At 36.6% G+C, this 23599-nt stretch overlaps 1 protein-coding gene across 1 annotated transcript in view; it reads right to left on the bottom strand.

The window, feature by feature from the left end:
• LOC150101563 (ERO1-like protein alpha) overlaps positions 1-23599 on the bottom strand; it is a 223326-nt gene that overhangs the window by 196679 nt on the left and 3048 nt on the right. Inside the window, exon 2 of the mRNA XM_090401050.1 lies at positions 13646-13765. Within this exon, the coding sequence (XP_090257176.1) occupies positions 13646-13765 (120 nt within the window). The remainder of the gene's footprint in view (positions 1-13645; positions 13766-23599) is intronic.

Below are 23599 nucleotides of genomic sequence, written 5' to 3'. Positions count from 1 at the left end.
ACTCCTTGTTCTGTCCCCCTCTAGCCAGATTTGCAAAAACTTCCTCTGTACCAATCCTATAAAACTCTTTTAGTAACTTAATTTTTTTTTTAAGTTGTGTTTTTTTAAGTGGTGTGGAAAATTTAAAATTTTCCACACCACTCACCATTGACCAAAATGGTGAGTGGTGTGGAATTTTTCTATCATATCCTTCTTTCCTGTCTGTCATCTAACTAATGTAACCTACAAATTCCTAATCTACCCTTTTAGGAAAAATTCCACACCACTCAACATTTTGGTCACTCACCTCTGGTTCCTCACCACTACCTCCTTTGTATGAAACTGGTTAACTCACCTTCAGTTGAAAAGCACTGATAAAGGTACTTCATGTCCTAGATGGGATTTGTCGATAACAACTGAGCTATAGGTGGAGAAGAGGGGGACATGATTGAGACAGAAGTTGGTAAGGGATTGTTATCAGGTTAAAGAGGAAGTAATTTTTTCATCGAACGAGAGATGGGGTAGAACAAGAGGCTATCCCTGGGTTGGGTTGATCGACACAGCATTCTTTTTGATGGTCTGCATGGATTTGTAAAGGGTAGGTCTTGTTTTAGCAATTTACTTGCATTTTATAATACGAAAATGAGTGTGTTAGATAAAGAAGTTGGTGCAGTTGGTGTACAAGCTGCAAAGGATGGGAAGAGATAGTATATTGGTATAGATTGGTGATTGACTCTGAACGATACCAAAATGGCATATTGTTCAAGTAATGATACCGTGTAGCGTGCCCAAAGTTTCTGTTCTTGGGCCAATGCTGTTTAGCTTGTTTATAAATGGCATATATCAAGTGGAGTGATTATGGATCTTCAGTTGTTTGCTATAGATGCAAGTTGGGGAGAATTATAAGTAGCACTGAAGATTTAAATTCCCTTCAGGAAGATTTGAATGGGCTTTTGACTTGAACAAAAGAAATGGGGTTATAGTTTTAATATTAATAAGTGCAAAGTGTTGCATTTTGGAGTGGAAATATAAACCTGTGTACTATGGCATTGTACTGAAGTAAATGAGATTTGAGATTTAAGAGTGATGGTTGACAGTAGATTGAAGTTTAGAGGGCAAATTGCAAGTGTTGCAATTTGCCCTCTAAGACTGCACATAGTGCTGCTATGGTATGAAGTACACTAACAAGTAGAGATAAGCAGCTGGTCATGTATATAAAGCACTTCTCAGACCACACTTGGACTACTGTGTGCAAATTTGGTCACCTGGTTTTCAGTGTGATGTGAAAACATTGGAGAGAATCCAGAGAAGAGTGACTAAGATAATACCAGGATTCTGGAATGCTGGCTGTGGAGAGAGGTTGAAGAAATGTGAATTGCAGAGTTTGATGGATAGGAAAAAAGATTTGATATGATAGAAATGTTTAAGTTAATGCAGGAATTTTATTAGATTAATCCAGAGGGTATTATAAAAAATTAAAGGCGAGGAGGGAAGAACCAGAGACCATCCCTGGAAGTTAAGTAAAAGTGTAGTGAAGAGGGGTGTGAGGAATAGATTTTTTACATGGAAAATTGTAAGTGATTGAAATGCATTTTAATGCACTGAGTGTTAAGGATTTTAAAATTCGGTACAATAAATATGCTGTCAATTGCGTGAGCCTACTGCGATGAGTCTGCCGACTTCATGGAGGGAGTAATTCTAATAACAATAATAACTGACTATATCATTATGAATTAAAAATTAGCTCCACATGTAAGAGATGCACAAATTTACATAGGAGTGAAATCTTTACAGTTCATTATTCAGTACTTTCTAAAATACAAATACTAACAAAATGAGAAGATTACAGAAGAAAGTATAATATTATATCAATGACATTTATAGTTTACTTAGAAGTCAAAATTATGAAGATAGAGAAGAAGAAGAAAAAGAAGAACAGAAAACTCTAATAAAAATACTTAAGGTGGCCTCTGAAGAAGTACTTGGAAAGAAAAATAAAATACTAAAAAGAAAAGCATTAAAAATTTGGAACAAAGATACAGAAAATGCAATAAAAGAAAAACAATTGGCATACAGATCATTCTTTCAAAAATGAATGTAACTGAAGAAATATAGCTAAAACCATAGTAAAAGAAGTACTTCAAGATACTTGGAATAGATTTATCAATAAAGCAGAAAAAGACACACAATAGAAGACAAAAAGTATCCTAGAAATATTAAGGAAATTAAATAATGAAGAAGGAGATATAGCATAAATAAATATAATACAAAAAAAAATAATTGACAGAATATTATATAAATTTATGGTATGAGCCAAATTTTTGTAGAAAATAACAATCAAGAAATCAGTATAGATTTGATCAGATTGGAAGAACTAAAAGTCCAATAAAGGTATCAAAAAACAGAAAAATCAACTGATTAGATGGCACAAATACAGAGCTTTGGAAGTATGGTGGAGAAAATATATATTAAGTATTCTTAAAGTTGAAATGTGAAGTTCCATTAAAAATTAGAAGTATTAAAAATCAGACCAGTTAGAAGCTAAGATTATATTTAAGAAAGGAGATAGAAATGACTGAGGAAATCAAAGTACAATAAATTTATTATTATTATTATTACATGATACCTCCAAGGAGTCCAATGACATATCGAGGGAGGGTACCTACTTTACAACTCTATGCCTCCACCACAGAATTCACCAACTACAACAAACTGCAACTATAATCATCATCTACGCAAACGTCATTTACCACCCACCATTTATCAAATACAGGTTACAAATTATCATTTTTTTATTTTATATGACACCTCCAGGGAGTCCATAGACTCATCGAGGGAGGGCTCCTATTCTACAACTCTCCGTCTCATTCACTCAACCTCATCATCTACACCAACGCCATTTACTGTCCACCACCATCTTATATAGGAAAATTTTCATAAAAAGACAAGATACTTGGAATAGTATCTTGTCTTTTTATAGAACAAAGTGGTTTTATACAAGAAAAATCATTTATAGATAAAATTTATGTCTTAAAACAAATAATTGAAAAAACATCTAATCTCATCTTCCTTTTTCCCTCTTTTACTTTGCGGTGTCGAGGGTTAGTTAATCATCGGACCTCAAACCGTTCACAGGATAAGGTAGTCAGCCCTATGCCCAGGTGTATTCTATGTACATAATGTTGAGTTCTCAAGGCCGGTTTGTTTGCTTTGTGGGATGAAAAATCCCAGGATAAACTGGGGGAAAAACTCTACTGTCCATGCCCAAGACCGGCTAACTTGGCTATGGCTGAGGAAGATCCTTAAGCTCCTCACGTCGGCAATGGGAATCAAACCTAGGACACTCCTTCTCCAGGCATATGGTTGCAAAGTGCACAGCCACTAGGCTAACCATGCGGACTTTTGAAAAAACATTAGAATTTAATGTTGGAAATGTATTTAGTCTTTATAGATTATGATAAAGCTTTTGACGAAGTACATAGAGAAAAATTATGGAGTATAATAATATTATATATATTACAAGATATAGAAAGATTATACAGGTGGCCCATAAGTTACAAAGGAGTTTAAAAATAAGTGGGTTTTCATAATTAATAAAAAAAATTTTTAAAAAATCCAGGTTCTGTATTTCATCATCACAAAACAAAAACAAAAAATTAATTAATTAATAAAAAAAGTTATTAAATGTTTAAATCCCCTTCATAATATATCAGTCACCCTGTATAAGGATAAGGACAGAGAAATAAAGTTCAGTTAGGTAATAAATTAATAGAACAGATTGAAATGAATAAAAATGCAGGACAGGAATATAGTATGTCTCATACTCTATTCAATAAATATATATATAAATAAATAAATGAATAAATAAATATGTATGTGTGCGTACTCTCAAGTCAGTGCAACTGTGTCCAGGTGAAATGGCTTCAAGAAGGGAACTGATGGAGTTTGAAAGAGGCATTATGATAGGATGCTATGTTGCAGGCCTATTTCAGTTCAGCAAATTGTTGACAAATTAGGCCACCCCAGGTCAACAATCGGTGATACCATGCTGAGATGGAAGTGCAGGGAGTCAACTGCAAGTGCTAACCTGCAGTGGACGACCTACCACACTCACTGAACATAACCACAGGGTGCTATTAAGGATAATATGTAAAAATTGCTATTTGTAAACTGACAAGTTGAATGCGGACTTCCAGGCATCTACTAAAACATGAATCTGCACAAAAATATTAAGAACCAAGGCTCACAACATGGATTTAAATGGTAAGACCACAATATGAAAGCTTCACATCACCCGAACCAACATACAGATCATCTTCAGTAGTGCAAAGAACGTGTACAGAAGGTCATGGAAATTTGGAAAGCTGTCTTATGGAGCAACGAATCATGCTATGTCCTCTACCGAGCAGATGGATGGGTGTGGATGTGGCAAATCCCCAGTGACATTTCTTACCAGAGTGTGTAACTCCAACTATGAAATTTGGAGGTGGCAGTGTGATGGTGTGGTCCTGTTATTCCAGGTTTGGTCTCACGCCTTTGTTTGCGATGCTACAAACATTAAACTCTGAGGAGTATCTGGACAATGCAATGCATTCTACTTTGTGGTATTTCTATGAAACTGACCATTTTCTCTTTCAGCAAGACAACGCACCTCATGTCATAAGGGTGCTGCTCTAACTGCATGGTTTTTGGACATGAACATCACCACATTTGACTGACCACCACCACAGTCCTGATCTTGATCATATTGAACATCTGTGGGATGAACTGGAACTGGAGTGAAGTCAAGAAACATCTGCCCCACCCACAACAGTTCAGGATCTCATTATATTCCCTATAGGAAGAATGGTCCAAAATTCCTATTGATCGTATGCTTGTGGAAAGTATGCCCCATAGCAGTTCTCTGGAAAGTATGTCCCATTGACTTCTTTCCAAACACTGTGTGTGTGTGTACAGTTATATATATACACACACACAGCTGTTGTCCTCTTGTAATGTATATTTTTGTATTTATCTTTTCATGTTATGCACCCCAATGAAGTCTAGTAAAAAGATGACATTATTGGTGCATTAAAATAATAAATAGTTTTATCTACTTTGGTATCTCATTAAATGTCTTTATTTTATATAGATCTATACAGTACACACACACACACAGAGAGACTGTAGCCACTTTACTAGGAACACCTCTCCAAAAAGTTTGTTTTAGGAAAAACAAACTGTTCCTGAAGATGATGAGTCACATTGCTGAAATTATTCATATAAATCAGGCAGACAGGCATCTTATGATTCTGTTTTTTTTTTGTGTTTGATGCATCAGTAAAAGGCATGACTTAAGTGAATTTGAGCAGGGTATGATTGTTGGCGACAGGATCTCACAGACGACTACTCTTCTGGAGTTTTCATGCACAACAGTGTTTAGTATGCACCAGAGTGGTCTAATAACCAAACAACGTAAAGCCAATGGCAGTTCCTGTGGGCAGAGACAGCTCATTTTTGCATGAGGTCAGAGAAGAATGGCATGGATTAAGAAATGTGACAGGAGGAGGACCACAACCAGTCAAATCACAGCTCAGTACAACAGTGGTGGTGGTGATGCCAGAATATCATCACCACCACTGTTGGAGTGCACAGTTCATCGCACACTGTCACAGAGAGGGTACAGGAGAAGACGACCATACCAGGTCCCAATGCTGTCAGATAAGAACAGGAAGATGCAGCTTCAGTGAGCACCTGATCATCAACACTGGACAGTTGATGACTGGAAAAATGTCACTTAGTCTGATGAGTCCTGGTTTGTACTGCACCATGTTGATAGCAAAATTGGAATATGGTGACAAAAACATGAGACCATGATTCCTTACTGCCAAGTAGCAACAACTTGGGCAGCAGGGGTATAATTATAATGATATCAGGAATCTTTTCTTGGTACACACTAGGTCCCCTGATACAACCTGAATGCCAAAGCCTATCTTAACATCATCACTGATGATGTTCAGCCATTCATGGCTGCAATTTACTCATTGTCAAATTGATACTTCCAGTAAGACAATGCACCATATCACAAAGCACATAGCATGTTGAATTGGTTTGACAAATGTGACAGCGAGGTTCCTTTATTTCAGTAGCCAGTTCAATCCCCCAGACCTCAACCCAATACACAAGATCTCTGGGATGAGCAGTTTGCAGCAGCAATGTGCTACCATGCACAATTGGGCAATAGCTTTGTGACAGCATGAACAAACATCCCAGAGGAATGTTTTAAACACTTAGTCGAATCAATGTCACAGAAAATACAGACTATTCTTAAGGTAAAAGGGAGAACAAACTCATTATTAAATGCTGTTCCTAATAAAGTAACCACTCAGCATATATTGAAATTATAAAATTAAGGAAAATTGTAAAACAAGGTATCCAGTTAGCAAGAAGAACTGTTTTCAATACATTGCTGTATGCAGATAATCAGATTACATTGCAAGATAAATAAAGATGACCTTCAAATATCAGTGTGAATTAAATGAGACAACAATACAATATAAAGATTTCACAACAGAAAACAAATATGAACACATTTCAACACCGAAGTGGCTTAACGTTACACACATCAATCGTTATATGGCAAAGCATCCATTGAAGTTGACATAACGTTTGGATGCTATAGAAATAATATGGATAAGAAGCTTATATTTTTGATATATTTTATCTGTGTAATCATTTGGGTTATTGGGTAGAGCCTCCATAGCTCAGTAAGTATAGATGAAGCCCTTTGGTCAGAAAGACCTGGGTTTGATTTCCATCAGTGATGTGAGGAATCTGGTTATCTGGTCTCTTTCGACTAAAGGTGAGTTAGCCGGTCTCACACAGAGGTAGAGGATTTTTTCTCCCAGAAACTCTAGTTTTTCATCCCTCAGAACAGACAAACTGGTCAGTAGACACACGCAATTTACAGACAAGAATACTTAGAGGCATAGGGGTAACCGCCTTATCCTTGTATTATGGTTAGGAAATCCAAGGATACTTAGAAGGCCAATGGGCACTTAAGTGCCTGTTAGAGCCACTGATGGATGGATGGATGGATAGTCATTGGGTGGTTAAAGGCAGATATGTCATATAAGATCAAAACTAGTCATTGAAGATAAAATAACAGAAGAGGTGACACATTTTAATTATTTACACTGCATGATAACATATATAAAAGACAAAGATATAGATGAAAATAATAAATTTCAGAAAATCTGCAGACCAACTAAAGACCACTGAATTAAAAAAAGAAAAAAAAAAAAAGATGAGAAACCCAATTTAAATTTTAATAAGTAATGGCCATTCTATGATATACAGATCGTTCAGAATACGGAGTGTTAAAAGAAAGGGAGAGAGAGAGAGAGAGAGCACTGTAAAATACAGGCACTAGAAATGAAATTTTTAAGAATATCTAACAGATAAACAAAATTAAATCATATAAAAAGTGAAAACATAGGATGAGAGCTAAGTATTTACAGTTTAAATGAAATGCTCAAGGAATATGGAAATATATGGAAAGAGCATTTATATAGGATTAAAAGATATTGGCTACTGAAAGAAGTGGTTATATAGAGACCTAAGAAAAAGAAGGGGGGGTACATCAGTGAAGACAGAACAGGAAATAACTAATCCTTGATGAGAAGTATTTACACATGCCTATGTATGTCAAAGAACAGAACTAACACTGCTTATTTTTCACTAGATAAACAGATAAAGATTGCTAGTTTGTGGCATAAAGGTTATACAGTATTTAAGTCACACTTTGGTTATGTTTTCAGATGCAGTACAATTATGAGACAGGAGTTAGGAGGACTATCTAATATATTCTATTTTACAAGAGTTAGCATGCAAATGGAAGGACTACAGAAACAGTTTCTTCACTAAGATAGATGAACCTGAGGTGCTCAGAACATTGAAAATTATCAAATAAATAAAGCAGTGGGAAGTTGGGAACATGGCATGTCAGTCTGCGTGCTTCAAGAACATATAAGAGAACTAACATTGCTTCTGATGTTTTTTAATTTAAGTCTCAGCTCTAGCAGGGTTCCTAGGGAGTAGAAAAAGGTTACGTTGCATTGCATAAAGGTGGCTCCAAAACAGAAGTAGCAAATTACAGGCAAATTAGTATCTTAGGCATGGTGGTTAATGTATTGGACAAGTTGGTTAAAGGTAAAATTAAGGAATACATGGAGAGGAATATGATGAGTTGCATGGCTTTGAAAAAGGTAGGTACTGTCTTAGTAATTTATTCACATTTTATAATAAAGTGCCAGTGGAATCAGATAAAGGAAACAGTTACAACATGACACTGTTGGAATTTTGTTATGACAAAGGCATTTAACAGATTACTGTATGGAAACTTATTACATAAGTTGGCGCAAATGGGAGTGGATATGATACTGTCTGTGTCTATATAATGAACTGAAATTAAGGCGAATGAGGGTGACTAGTGGTTCTAGTACAGTACCTCAGGGCTCTGTACTAGAACCAATACTCTTTAATTGGTATATTAACGGTATAGGGAATGACTTATTCCCTATATTATTGCTATACAAAACTTTGAAGGGGCAATAGTTGATAGAGGTGATGTAGGATTATTTAAATATTCTGCAGGATTATTTAAATAAATTAACAATGTGAGAGAAAGACAACGGTTATCAATTTAATGTTGCAAAATGTAAAGTTATCAAAACATTACATACTTTGTGTCATGCTGATGGTACTGAATTGCAGGAAATTGATAAGGCTAGAGATCAGAGGGAATTTTGGAAAAGTTGGCAAAATAGCTCAAAAGATTACTTGGAAGTTGAACATGAGAGTGCTAGAGTGCCCCTTAGTGAAAAGCCATCAATAGCTGCTACTGAAAAAGATTTAGATTTTGCAATTTAGATTTGCATTTTGGTGTGGTTCTTTTGATTTTTTTTCAAATTGGAGTGGATATAATGCTGTCTTGTAACTAACAGCATCATACTTAACATAACTGAGTGATTGTGGAGATTTGTGTGTTTGAAACAGACTTTTATTTTTAATATTTTTGAAGCTTGCAGTGAACTATGACAAAATGGTGATATGAAAGAGATAAGCACATCGCACAGTGTGAAAAGCAAATGTAATTAACAGCGTGGATTTTTTGAGAATGGTACACTCTTCAAATTCCACCATGTATACATGCCGGAATTTGGAGAGTGTTTGTGGAGAGACTGAACAGAAGATGAGTGGGTATGGATATGTTGAAAATGTGATATTTTGTTGGACTACGATTTATTGGTAAATGTGAAACTGGCAGATGGAATGAAAGAATGTGTAACTGCAGGAGCAAATTATTGTATGAATTATGGAAACGAAGCAATTTCAGAAGCAAATGATTGTATAAATCATGGAACAGAAGCAATGAAAGGAAGTGACACCAGGAAAGCAAAAGAAAGTCAAAATGAGGAAATGAAAGAAACAATGGTAGACTAACATATTGCGGTAAACTGATAGATTTACAGCATGCAAAACTGATCAGAACGAGAAATGAAGTGAAAAATATGCATAGTGAGATAAGAAATTTGGTGGTTAAGAATGGACGAGTACAAAAGGTTAGAATGAAGGAAAGCAGAGAAGAAGAGGCAACGAATGACTCAAAAATAGCGATGTAGGGAGATTCCATTATTAGAGGTGTGGTAAATGAAAGATTCCATAAGATGTGTTTTCCAGGAGAGAGAATCAGCAGGATAATTGATGGGTTAGATAAGAAAAGCAGATGAGCAAGTGAGCTGGTTGTTTGAACAAAAGCCTTGGCTGGACATAAAGAGCATGAAAGAAGATATCAGGTGGTTGTTGAGAAGAGCAAAAGATAACGGTATGGTTGGAAAGGTGGTCAGTGTGTTGCTTAGGTAAGATAATGGTGAGTTCAGACAAAGAGCAGGGATCACGAATGGCATGCTGCCAGAGCTGTGAGGAGAAGGGAGTAGGGTTTGTGAATGTGTGGGATGCATTTGAAAGAAAGATTGAAATGTACAAAAAGTGAAGGGTCACATTTGAATGAGAGGTGAAACAAAAGATCAGGAGAGGGGGGGGGGAACTGATGAGGATGAAGTGACTGTAAATGAGAACAGTAGTACTGAGAGTGATAATGATAGAATAAGAATGCGAGATGGCCAGGGAAATGAGGGGGGGGGGATCAGATGAAAAGGGAGACATGGTATAAGGAGCAAGGATGTTGGAAGCAGGAGAGAATGTGTGTGGGGGCATGGAGATGATCAGTATGGGAATGAGCTGATCCTGGGATGTACAGGATGCTGTTGAGTGAGAAGAGATATATAGGTTAAATGGCATTAGAAGCAATCGTGTATGGATAGGTGTGGGGAAATCACAACCTACTAGTAACATGGGCAGGACTGGTTATTGAACTACAAATGAATTGCTGTGCTTATTTACAAATGCCAGGGACATCAGAGATAAGGAAGATGAAATGGTTTCATTCATTGAGTTTACTCACCTAAAAATTGTTGGAACATGTAAAAAATGGTTGGATAAGGATGCTATCAAGATGGAAATAGAAATGAAAGGGTATGATGTTTTCCATGAGGAGAGAAAGGACAAGGAAGGAAGGAGGGGTGCAGTTGGTGATAACAAGCGAATTAGGTTTGCACAAATTAGATGCGAGATGCAAAGATTTCGATTCAGGATGGTGTGAAGTGGAAGTTGACAGAAGGAGATATTTAGTTGAATGTTGCTATAATCTAGGGCAGTGTTTCTCAAAGTGTGGTATGCATACCCCTGGAGATATGCAAAAGGTCTTCAGGGGTACGTGGCAATTTTTGGCTATGCATCATTAATGCATGGAATCATTATTAAGAAAAAAAAAATTATTTTAAACGTATATATTTCTCAATAAATTATACATTATGTGTAAATTCTCCTACTCAAATTGTGAGTTACTATCACCACGACATTCATGTCCTGGCGATAGTAACTCGCTCCATGCAGTAAACAACACGCCCTTCCCCAACAGCGTCACTATACTGAAGACAGCAAGAAAAACAAGTAGTTTTATTGTATCAATGAATAAGGTACAGAGACATTTGAAGTCTGTGTAATATATTTCTCAACAAATAGTGCAATTAGAAACAACTAGGATAAAAACTAACTAATGAATCACATCTCCCCTCCAACAGAAACTGCAGTATATACTTAAGCAAAATCATATGTTGCCAGTGCAACATAAGGTTTTGCTTGACACCACCCCCGTTGTGAACATGTTAAAACTAAGAAATATATAGTGAATGTATTTCAGATATTACGGAATTCGGTTGAAAAGAATTAGCATTTTAACTCAACTGTTGGCTTGCCTTTGTCTTTGGTTCATGCGATTCTTTTGTTAATACCACACCAATCATATGCACTTCTTCATTAGCTGTTCTATCTCTACTGGTCTACCATTACTGTCTGTTTCACGCTCTGCTTTTACTTCTCATTTGTGAAGGATTGTTCATTACGTATCTCAAGTCTTGTAAATTATTGGTAATTTTTGCTTGAAATAATGGGAAAGAAGATGAAGCTATATGGGTAGATGACTTTGACGATGCACACATGGAAACTATTCTTGTTACTAAAAGTAGCGATAGCGAATAGGAGCTTCTTGGTAAGTCACACCATTTTCAGTTTTTTTCTGAAAATCCCTGCATATATCTTGCACCACGATTTTTTAGCTTTATTTTTTGGGAAAAAAGTGCGAGTTATATTCGAGGTAATTTTTTTAGAATTTTTTGAAAGCTAAAAAAATAAGGTAATTTTTTTAGCTTTCAAATTCTTAAGTATGAATCACTGGTTAAAGACTGGATTTATAAAACGCACAAAAGAGAGCAATATAGCAAATACAAGTAGCTATAAGCCACAAGAAAACGTTAATATTGTATCTGGATCAAATGAAATTGATAAGGGTGTGTAGTCTGACATCTCTAGAGAACCAACTAGGAAGAAGAAGAAAAATCTTCTTAAGTATGATATGAATTACTTGAAATGCGGATTTTCATGGACGGGAAATGAAGAGGAACCTATTCCAAATTTTGTTCTATTAAAAATAAATCATATTTTTTGTTTACATGAACATTTAAATTCAAATAAAATAGATGTTTACAATGAAATATACTTTATTTATTTATTTATTATTATTATTTTGATAAGGGGATATACTTGGTAATAATGAAAATTTAAGAAGGGGTATGCAGATATCTTAAGTTTGAGAAACACTGATCTAGGGAATGTGGAGGGAGGTAATTAAGAAATGTACAAGCAACTTGTCAAGGAACAGGGGAAGGGCGATTATTATGGGTAATTTTAGTGATGCCAATTAGAGTGGAATGAAGAGATAGCATTTGGAAATAAGGAAAATTAATTTCTCGAGTTCACAAGAGACAACTATGAGAATTTAGGATCTGATTATTTCATCAGAGAATGTGACTGTGAGTGGAGCTTTGCACTTCCCTCAAGTTGGTGTGAGAGTGATTATGAAGTGATCACCTGGATTGTGATTAGCCATATGAAGACTTCTGTGAGGAGAAGATATCTTTGGAATTACAAGGCTGGTGGTGATTATGACAAGCTTAGGAGACAGCTTGGAGCTATAGCATGCAATGAGGAATTGAGCTGTAAGGAAATAAATGCTGCTTGGGGACTGACAAAGAAATACATAACAGCATCAATGTGTGAATTCTGAAGGCCAAAAGGATGAATAACATAGGTGTAAAATAGGTGAATGAAGGGCTTAACCATGAAATCTGGAAGAAGGTACTTTGTAAGCAGCCCAAGATGAATAATGGTAATAATCAATCATGAAGAGTATAAAGAACAAAGGAGAGTGACTCAATGTAAGAAAAACAATAGTGCAATATGAGCAGAAATTGGCAAATCAGGCAAAGAAAAACTCTAGAGAATTATTTAGATAGGTAGTAAGTAGAAGGAAGAATAATTATAGTAAGATGATGTTAATGGATGAAACTAGTAGAATGGTAACTGCTACAGAAGACATTGTTGAGGTATTCAGTGATCAATTTATAAAGGTAGAATCATGAGGAATTTAATGTAAAGGACATAGGAGAGGATGGCTTAATTGTGAGTGAGCAAAAAGTTTGAGGAAATAAATAACATTGACATCAATAAGACGATAAATTTGATGACATATCACCGCGCATCTAAACAGAATGTTCCAGGAAATTGGTAGTAGCATTGCCATGTGTGGGTTTAATAAGAGCCTTACAACAGCACAGGTTCCAAGGGAGTGGAAAGAAGGTAAAATTGTTCCACTGCATAAAGGGTGATAAGGGTGTGGCTATAAATTATGGGCCAATTCATATATCTCGAATTCGTATATCACTTCAGGCCTCCAATACGTGAAGTGCTTTCTCACCAGGCAATAAAATTCACTTTCCATCGACACCCAAGGCAGGATTCAAACTTGTAGCCTATATATTTATATATAGGCTACAGGTTTATCAAATGATATAAATATATCAAACATGATATATTTATATCATATTTGATATAAATATATAACATATATTTATATCAAATATGATATAAATATATATTGCTTTCCATAAATCTATCATCTAATTCTTTTTTTAGACTCAGTCATACTATGCCATATTGAACAACTTACTTTAAAATATTTGAAATAATCCTTAGCTAGAAGTTTGACAAGAACTGGATATATTTTATTATTATTGAAGTAATCGGCAGTATTTACACTGCATTCACAATCATCTATTTGGCCTTGTAACTAAAAAGAAAGAAAACAGATAAGAATATTAATGACATATGAAAACAAAAAAATCATAAGCAGAAAAAATACTTCTATAATATCTATAATCATCATCAGTAAGCAAAAATGCAAATATAATATTGTGTTAATTATGTTAATTACCAGAATTGTGTTAATTATTTCCAACAGCTAAAAATTGCATTTATTGTAATCTTTTAAAACAGTTGCATAACTATCATTTAAACTAGATGGTAGTACCATAAAGAAAAGAAATCAGCTAGGAGCAGTTCCACATTTCAAAGAATTGAAAGGAGAGATATCAGCAATGCATAGGATCTGGTGAAGAAATATTTATCTGCAGCAATAGCAATCTGCATTCCTCAAGAAATCAAAAGATAATGCAATTGAAAAGAGAGAGAGAGAGAGAGAGGTGGAGAGAGAGGCAGTTTCTGAAGAATATGACTCAAACCAGGAAAGTAACCAGTGTAGTGAAGAAGGAAAAAACAAAATGAGAAGAAACTAGCACTGTAATCCAGAAAATCCTAACAATTTTCATTATGTGCCCATTCGGAAGAAATTAGCTTGGACAAATGACCTGTTGAATTAGAAATGTGGGTAGAGTGACCAATGCAAATCTTATTTTATTTTTCATTATTATGTAACACTCCGAAGGAGTCCAAACACTCATCAAGGGAGGGCACTCACTCCATAACTCTCTGCCTTCTCCACTCATAATCCACCAACTACAGCAAACATCATCTACACCAGCGCCAACTACTGCCCACCACCACCACCACTAGTACTTTCATAGACAATCATAAACATCCATGCCCATGGCAAGATTCGAACCTGCAGCCTTTTGGCTGGAGAGCAGATATGCTAACTAGTCGGCAACCAGGTGGGCATATAGTGGAAAATGGCATAGTGGAACTGGATAATGATAATTTCATTGGAGTATTACAGGAAAAGCAGATTTTATTCCTGAATGGATATGGAGTGTTGATGGAGAAGCGTATGTGGAGAGTGTATTTCAAATACTAAGAAGTCAATAAGACAGTGGCACTGGATGGTATTTTGCCATATTTTAAGATAATGTGCTGAGGAAACGACAGCTCCATTGACCTGGATGTTCAATTAAAGTCTAACTAATGGGAAAGTGCCATTGAATAAAGATGGTGGTAGAACAGAGGCATCAAACTATAGAGCAGCTTGTATTTCTTCTGTGGTTGTGAAGATTTTGAAGAAATTAGTGAGAGATTGTATTTCGAATTGGAAAGATGAGGACAATATTATCTCTGTAGGTCAGCATGGACAGGGGCTCTGATTCAGTAATTTGCCTGCCTTTTATCATGAAGTGACTAGTGGGAAAAGGCATATTATTAATATTATTATTACCAGCAACTCCAAGCAGTCCTTAAACTCATCAAGGGAGGCCCTAAACATTGTGTCAAAAACTATTCAGCATTTGCACAGTATCTATCATACTTTGCTTTGAACTCATTCAGTCATGGCACCCACAACAGACTCTAGCAGCTTATTCCACTCATTCACCACTCTCTAAGTAAAAAACCTAGTTCTAACATGCTTGCTAACTACACTCTTGCTTAGTTTCCATGAATGGCCCCCTCGTTCTCCAACCACCACACCTGTTCTGAAAAATTTCCTCTGAATTAATCTTATAAAAACCCCTCAGTAATTTGAATGTCTCAATCATATCACGGCTTTTCCGTCTATCAACTAGTCTCTGTAACCCACAAATCTTTAACCTGTTCTCGTAAGGTTCGTTCTTTTTCACTCGCCTCTGGATCTCTCTACCTCCTCCCCATCATCAACAAACCCTGGTGCCCAGATCTGCATACAGTAGTCAAGATGAAGTCTTATCAAGGCTCGATAGGCACAATAACCTGCTATTTTCTGCTCATCAAAGTATTCTTCAGTAACCAAGTGATCTGATGAGCTGCATTAGTCACGTTTGCTATGTACCCTCTAAACTTTAACTCCCAATCCACTAACACTTCCAAGTCTCTAGCTTCATCAATTTCCTGCAGTACAGTTCCCACCAATTTGGCATATTGCTGATAATCTTTTCACCCCAAAATGCATAACCTTACACTTTGCCACATTAATCTGACATCCATTCTCCTTTGCCCAGTGTGCCAATCTATCCAAATCATCCTATAAAATTTTGACATCATGTGTATGCTCTACCCAACTTTGTATCATCGGCAAATAACTGAACAGTTATTTGCCGATAAACCCTGCAGAATGCAACTAGTCACAGGCCTTCTTTTGGACTCTACTCCTGAATAAACTACTCTCCATCAACCACCCTCCTATCCATCTCACAAATCCTATATTCATCCCCATGTGCTGCAGGGTACTGTTTAGAATTCCATATGTTATCCTTTGCAAAGGATATCACATGGAATTGTCCAACTCAGCCAAGATCTACCCTTCACAAAACCATGCTATCCCCCAATCCCATTTCCATCTATCCATTCCTGTATGTTGCTCTTGACCAACTTCTCCAATATTTGGACAACTACTCCTGATATGCTGATCGGTTAGTAATTTGCCAGTCTTAGAGCAGTCCTTAAACTCATCAAGGGAGGCCCTAAACATTGTGTCAAAAACTATTCAGCATTTGCACAGTATCTATCATACTCTGAGCCTCCTTTCTGCAATGGAATATATATAATATTGCCATTCTTTTTCTTTTTTTTTTGTATTTGCGAAGGTTATTTGACAGGGCTTGACATAATAAATTGATATTTAAGTTGCAACACATGGAATTAGATATTTGGTTAATAAACTGGATTGGAAATTGCCCATCTGATAAATATCTTATCAGAAAGAAAAGGAAGGTCACATGTGGTTCCACTGAGTTTAGTACCCAGACCGTTACTGTTTAATTTTTTATGTCAATGATAATGTCACTAGATTGAAGAGAGATATTCAGTTGTTTGCAAATGAAGTGAAGCTTGGAAGGTAATTAGCAATAGTGAATGTGGAGCCCTGCATGTGGATCTGAATAAGTTGGATAGATGGGCAAATGAATGGAGATATCAGTTTAATGCAACTAAATATACTTCTTTCTCATCTGTCAGATGATGGGTTGAGTCCCATCTGAACAAATCTTTGCCATTTAGCTTTATCTCTGTCATCTCTCTAAAGATCAATAATTGTGACCTTTCCTTCAAAGACTGTACCCAAGTTCTTTTTGGTTATCTTCCTGCAATGATTCCAATAAAATAATCTTTGAAAGGACATCTCTGGAGGTATCCAAACCATCTTCATTGCTGTTTAAGAATTATAGCTATAATATTTTCTCTACAGTGTAATTTGTGTTTTACTTGATTTGTTTTTTGTTCTGACCAGTGAGTCTTATTTATTTTTCTTAAGCATTTCATTTCGAATGCTCTGATTTTCTGTATTTCTTTCTGACTGAGTCTTCATGTCTCAGCTCCAGACATTACTATAGGTATAATAATGGTTCTATAGAGTTTCAGTTTGAGGCTTTGAAATGCTGTTATTTTTTCCACATTCATATTAGACCATCGTTTGTTAAGTCTGTATTTTAGTGTTTCTGTGCTGTCAAGGCTGTGAGTAATGAGACTGCCAAGATACATAAATTGCTTTATTTGTTCAAGTATATGATTTTCTAAGTTTATGGAATTTTTTTCCTCACCTGTTCCTATTTTCATTGTTTTAGTTTTGCTTAGACTAATTTTAATTCAAAAACTTTTGCACTCTTCCTTTAAAATTTGTATTGTTTTTTCCAACCAGCCAGACTTTGGCTGAGTGGTTAGTGGTCATCCGCTCTCCAGACAAACAGCGGTGGGTTCAAATCCCGATGTTGGCATGGATGTTTGTGATTGTCTGTAGAAATACTAGTGGTGGTGGGCAGTAGATGGCGTTGGTAGATTGAGTGGTGGAGACAGAGTCATAGAGTAGGTGCCCTCCCTCGTTTTTTAGCTAAGACTTAGCAATGTTAATGGATCTATAATTTTCACACCTTTGTTTATATCCCTTTTTGAAAATAGGGATTATGATGCCTGTCTTCCAGTCATTTGGAATTTCACCAGTATACAGTATTTAGTTAAAAAGTTCAAGCAGAAAATTGATGGCTGCTATGTCTTCATATTTCTACAGTTCAGTAGGAAGTTATTATTATTATTATTAACATCTGACCTCCATGCAGTCATTGTGGGAAGTATACACTATTGCACACAATGCATATCCAACCTTGCCTTAAAATGATTCGATGTGTTTACATTCACAACACACCCAGACAATGTATTCCACTCTCCATGCAAAGAACCTTCTCCTCATGACACATGGTTTGGAGCATGTGTGAGATATAGATGGAAAGGACAGGATGTTTAGTGGGACAGACTAAAGAATGGAGAAGATGAGATTTCCATGCTTCTCCATTCCCTACTAAGCTAATCCATGCATGGAATATCTTCCATGCATGGATTCGCTTAGTATGAAATAGATTATCATTATGGAATATTTAAATTACTGTAATACAAAGGTGCAGATATAAAACAACATATGGTAATAAGGAACTCGATTTCTGGAATTCCAAGTGACAATTAACATTGACAACAGGTAATGGAAAGGGAGAGAATGTCAAGATCAAGAATTTTAGATTTGACTATAACATCAAAGCATCTGATTGTGACTGAAACACGTCCTTGCCCCCCAGTTGATGAGATTTCCATGCTTCTCTCCTTGGATGTGAGGTGGTGGAAGGAGCTTAGGCAAGCAACAGTTAGTCTTGAGGACAAAGACACTCATATGGAATTATAAAGCAGATGATTTGAATAAAAACTTAGCAACCAGCTTGAGACAATACCACAGATGGAAGAACTTAAAGAGAGATAAATAAGTAATGCATAAGAGCTACAGTAGTTAAAAATATGTGTGAACAGCAGTAGCAAATTGTATACAGAGTAAGAAAGATAAAAACATGGGATAAAACTGATTAGTATAAAACTCAAACTGAAAGTTATTTAAAAAAGGTATATAGAGAGAGAAGTGTGGGAACCATTATCCTTTGCTTGCAATGTCAACTTATCAAGTCATTCTAAAGGATTGCCACATCTCTTTTATTTACTACTGTCCTACAAAACTTAGCATTATCAGCAAACAACTGAATATCACTCATTAAATTATTGTGGGCCTACTCAATAGAGGTCCTGAGTAGTAATAATAATTGCCTCCAATATCGTGAATAAAGAGATTAAACAGTAATGATCCAAGGGCTACAGTAGGTCAAATATTGCTTACTCTTCGATTAAGCAATATTTGACCATTGCTTAATCCTCAGATGCCATTTGCTGCACTGTATTTTATTAGGAGATCATAATGCAGTATCCTGTTCAAATGCCTTTGTGAACTCCAACAATATCATATTTCCATATTAATCAGTACACAACATCTTTAACGGACTTTACTGTTGTTCTATTATCAAAACAGAGTACACTGCTAAAACAAGAACTCTCCTTAACAAAGCCATGCTTCTCTTTATAAAGTATCATATTCTTAACCACCCATTCTAAAATTCTGGCTTTAACTTATCCAAAACCTTAACCACCACTCCTGAGACTGTAAGGAGGTCTGTAATTTTCAATCTCTGCTTTTGATACACTTTTAAGTAGTGGCACTATCCTACCCACTTTCCACTCTCTTGGGATTCTGCAAGGGCTAAGACTTAAATTAGCATGGCCATAGTCAAAGATAAGGCCAATTCCCATGCACATTCACAAAACACACACATATACCAATTATTATTATTAACTGGCATATACCATAGCAGAATTCACACTGAGAGTTTATAATATCCCATGTTCTTCCTTGGTATGTTACAAATTCTCAGTGTGAACTGATAAATGAATTCATGATAGGTCAGTGTACAAGCTGCAGAGGATGGCAATGGATAATAGATTGGTTAAGCAGGTTGAAGATTGGCTCCCTTAAAGGCGCTTATTTTAAAATATTCTTAACACACAACATGTTGTATATTAACAGTGTCCTAGCTGTATAAGCATGTGGGGGGGGGGGTATAAAGTGTGGCTTGTTGTTCTCACTTTGACAGTGCATAATTATCAGTTCAAATGTAAACTTCTGTCACCTACCACCCATTATTTTGTTAAAAATGGAAGAGCAACATGATATCCCAAATCCATGGCTTGGAGAGCAATTGGTATTGGTCGATTAGAAGATGGATAATGCAGCAAGTTGTTGCTCAAGTGTGTCGTGTATCTCAAAGTGTAATTTCGTGACTTTGGAATCGCTTTCTGGAGACGGGAAATGTTCGAAATCGTCTTCATTACATAGGTTTATATGCTCTAAGACCAATGGTTTGCATTCCACTTACTGCAAATCACAAAAGAGCCCGAAGAATTTGGGCACAGAAACACTGCAATTGGACAAATGAGGAATGTGCTTGTGTACTTTTTAGTGATTAGTCCAGGTTCAGTCTGCAACCAGATAACCGACGTATCTTGATATGGTATGAAAGTGGAACAAGAAATAATCCACAGTTTGTTCATGAATGACCCCAACATCAAGGTGGAAGTTTGATAGTATGGGATGTAATAAGTATAGGTAGCCATACTGATTTCTATTTTATCAGAAACAGTTCCTTAATAGCCCAAAAGTATCGCAATGAGATTTTGGAACCTATAGTTCGTCCATCTGCTGCTGCAATTGGCCAAGAATTCATTTTTATGGATGACAATCTCGTCCACACCATGCAAACTTGGTACAAGAGTGGTTTAAGAAAGAAGGTATTGAATGAAATTGACTAGCCTGCCTGTTCACCAGATTGTAATCCAATCGAACATGCCTGGGATGCTTTAGGTAGGCACGTTTCTGCTCGACTGGTGCCACCACGATCGCTTCAAGAGTTCGTGCTCTCACAGAAGAGTGGGGAAATATCCCACAAGAACTGCTTGATCTTATCAGATTCATGCAATCAAGATGTACTGCTGTTCTGGGTGTTAATGGAGACCATACACCCTATTAAAAATTAACAAAGAATTTTTGGCTATTCAAAGGCTGGTCGATTGCTAGAGCCTCTGCTACTAATGGCTCAGTTAAGTAAGTTTGAGCGCGGTTAGTAGTTGGAAGGGGTCCAATCATTCAATGCTGTTGGCAGGCTCTCCCTCGATGAGTCTTTGGACTCCCTGGAGGTGTCAAATAATAATAATAATAATAATAATAATAAAATTTATAATTTGTTAAATTTGTAATACATATCGATTATTTAAACAATATCTCATCAATTACTTACGTAATCTCATCAATTACTTATGTAATCCCTATCCACATAAGTAAGAAATATTTATTCATGTATAAAGTACCAAATAGTTATAATTATTTGCAGAAATTTATAATTATCGGACAGAAACTAAAATATCCTCTAACTGTTTTGAGCAGTGTGTATATGTATATATATATATATATATATATATATAAACACACACACACACATAATAAATCTTCACAGATAATCATTCAACTATTTTTCAGGTTCTGTTACTATCATACACCAGCAGAATTCCTTAAAGATGTCTTCCCATAATCATTTTTCCTCTTACTGGGTACATTATTATTATTCAGGCCTCCATGGAGTCAAAAGACTCATCATGGGAGGTCATTCCTAAGAAACACAAAGTCTATCGAGACTCATCGAGGAGAGGTCCCCGACTAAGAAACACAAAGTCTATCATACCACTCCTTGAACTCATTGACTGTTCTCGCTCTCACCACTCCATCAGGCAATGAATTCCATGGTTCAGCCACCCTCCATGCAAAGAAACCACTCCTCATCCTCTTGCTTACAGTTTCCTTTCGTACCTTCAAAGGATGGCCTCTTGTCATCGCATCTTCCCGCTGCGAAAGAACTCCCCAATGTCAACCCAGTAACCACCTCTCAACAGTTTAAAAGTCTCAATCATATCACCTCTCCTTCTTCTATTCACCAAACTCTGCAGTCCACATTCCCTCAGCCGATCCTCATAACTATCATTCTACACTCCTCAAGCCATCTTTGTTATCTGCTTTTATACCCTTTCCACACATAATTTATCTCCTTCAAATCCTGGGGACCAAATCTGAGAACAATAGTCCAAGTGTGATCTGATCAGGGTCTTATACAATGGAATGATAACTGTTTTATCTCTGCAGGTCAGTGTCCTTCTCATTATTGCAGCAATCCTCTGTGTTACCTTCGCCACCTTTGCAATATGTCCCGTAAATTTCAGGTTACTATCAATCATCAACCCCAGATCTCGTCTCCCCTACTTCCTCCAGTATAACTGCTCCCACAGAGTATGCAGTGTCCCTTCGATGTTTCCCAAACCTCAAGACCTTACATTTTGCTGCATTAAACCGACACCCCCATTCATTTGCCCATCTATCTAGCTTATTGAAATCCTCTTGCAGGGCTGCCACATCTGCACTATTACTAATAATCTTTCCCAGCTTCGCATCATCTGCAAACAACTGAATATCCCCTTGCAATCCACAGACAATGTCATTGATATAAAGGTTAAACAATATAGGTCCCAGTACTGAGCCCTGTGGAACCCCAATTGTAACCCTCTGCTTCCTCGAAACTGCCCAACCATACACAACTCTCTGATACCTATCGGACAGCCAATCCTGAATCCAGTTGACCAACCTGACATCCAGACCCATGTGCTGCAACTTAAATATCAGCTTATCATACGGTACCCTGTTAAATGCCTTCGCTAAGTCTAAGAAAATGGCAGTATATGCCTTTCCCCTCATCTAATGCTCTTGTAATTTTATCATAAAAGGCTAGTATATTGCTAAAACAAGAGCACCCCTTCACAAATCCATGTTGACTCTCACAGATAACATTACCCTCATCTGCCCAATGCTGTATACGGTCTTTCACTACTTTCTCCAAGATCTTACTAACTACTGATGACACACAAACTGGTCTATAATTAGACACTTCCAGTCTGCTACCACCCTTATGCAATGGCACTATCTTACCTTCCTTCCATTCCATGGGTACCTTTCCAGCAGCCAGACTTTCATTGAAAAGCCAGGTCAAAGGCACTGTCAGTTCCCTAGCACATTCTCTCAAAACTCGTGGTGAAATACCATCCAGTCCCACAGCTTTACTGACATCCAGAGTACTGAATATTTGAAACATAGTCTCCTCTTGTACCTCTAAACCTTGAACCTGCCCTATCCCTATAGCATTAAAACTGAGTCCTCCAGGATGAAATACTCCAATAAAGTGTTCATTGAACAATTCCACTATGTCTTCTGCATCAGTCACTCTATTCCCATTTTTATCCCACAATATCATTCTTCCACAGTCATTTCTCCTCCTACTGGCCACATATCTAAAAATTTCCCTAGAATTTTCTTTGGATCTTAGGGCTAATCTCCTCTCTCATATTCCAGTTTCGTCTTTATACCATACTTGTCACTCTTCTGGCCTGTGTCTTATACTCTTCATGCATCTTCTCTTCTCCTGTCTCCTTATATCTCTTCCACAGCCTCTTTTTCGCATGCAGTTCCTGTTTAATATTGTTTGTCATCCACTTTACTCCAAATTGTGTCCTCTTGTTCACTCGTGGTATACAACTTACCATTGCTGCTAACAAATATTCTTTCATAATTTCCCGTGCACTAATGATATCCCGACCTTCCAATTCCTCCTTCCATGAAACTTCCCCAAGTTGATGTCTTAGACTATTATAATCACTTGCCTTATAATTCCACATACGTTCCCGTCTCTTTGATACTTCTGCATGTCTATTCATTTTCCAAGTCAAAACCATATGGTCACTCTCTCCA

The sequence above is a fragment of the Typopeltis vanoorti genome, chromosome 11 (genome assembly GCF_054136105.1).
Source record: "Typopeltis vanoorti isolate ZY-2024b chromosome 11, IOZ_Tvanoo_1.0, whole genome shotgun sequence".
Classification (NCBI taxonomy): domain Eukaryota; kingdom Metazoa; phylum Arthropoda; class Arachnida; order Uropygi; family Thelyphonidae; genus Typopeltis; species Typopeltis vanoorti.
The sequence above is the reverse complement of the archived record's forward strand: the minus strand, read 5'-3'. Positions and strand labels throughout refer to the sequence as shown.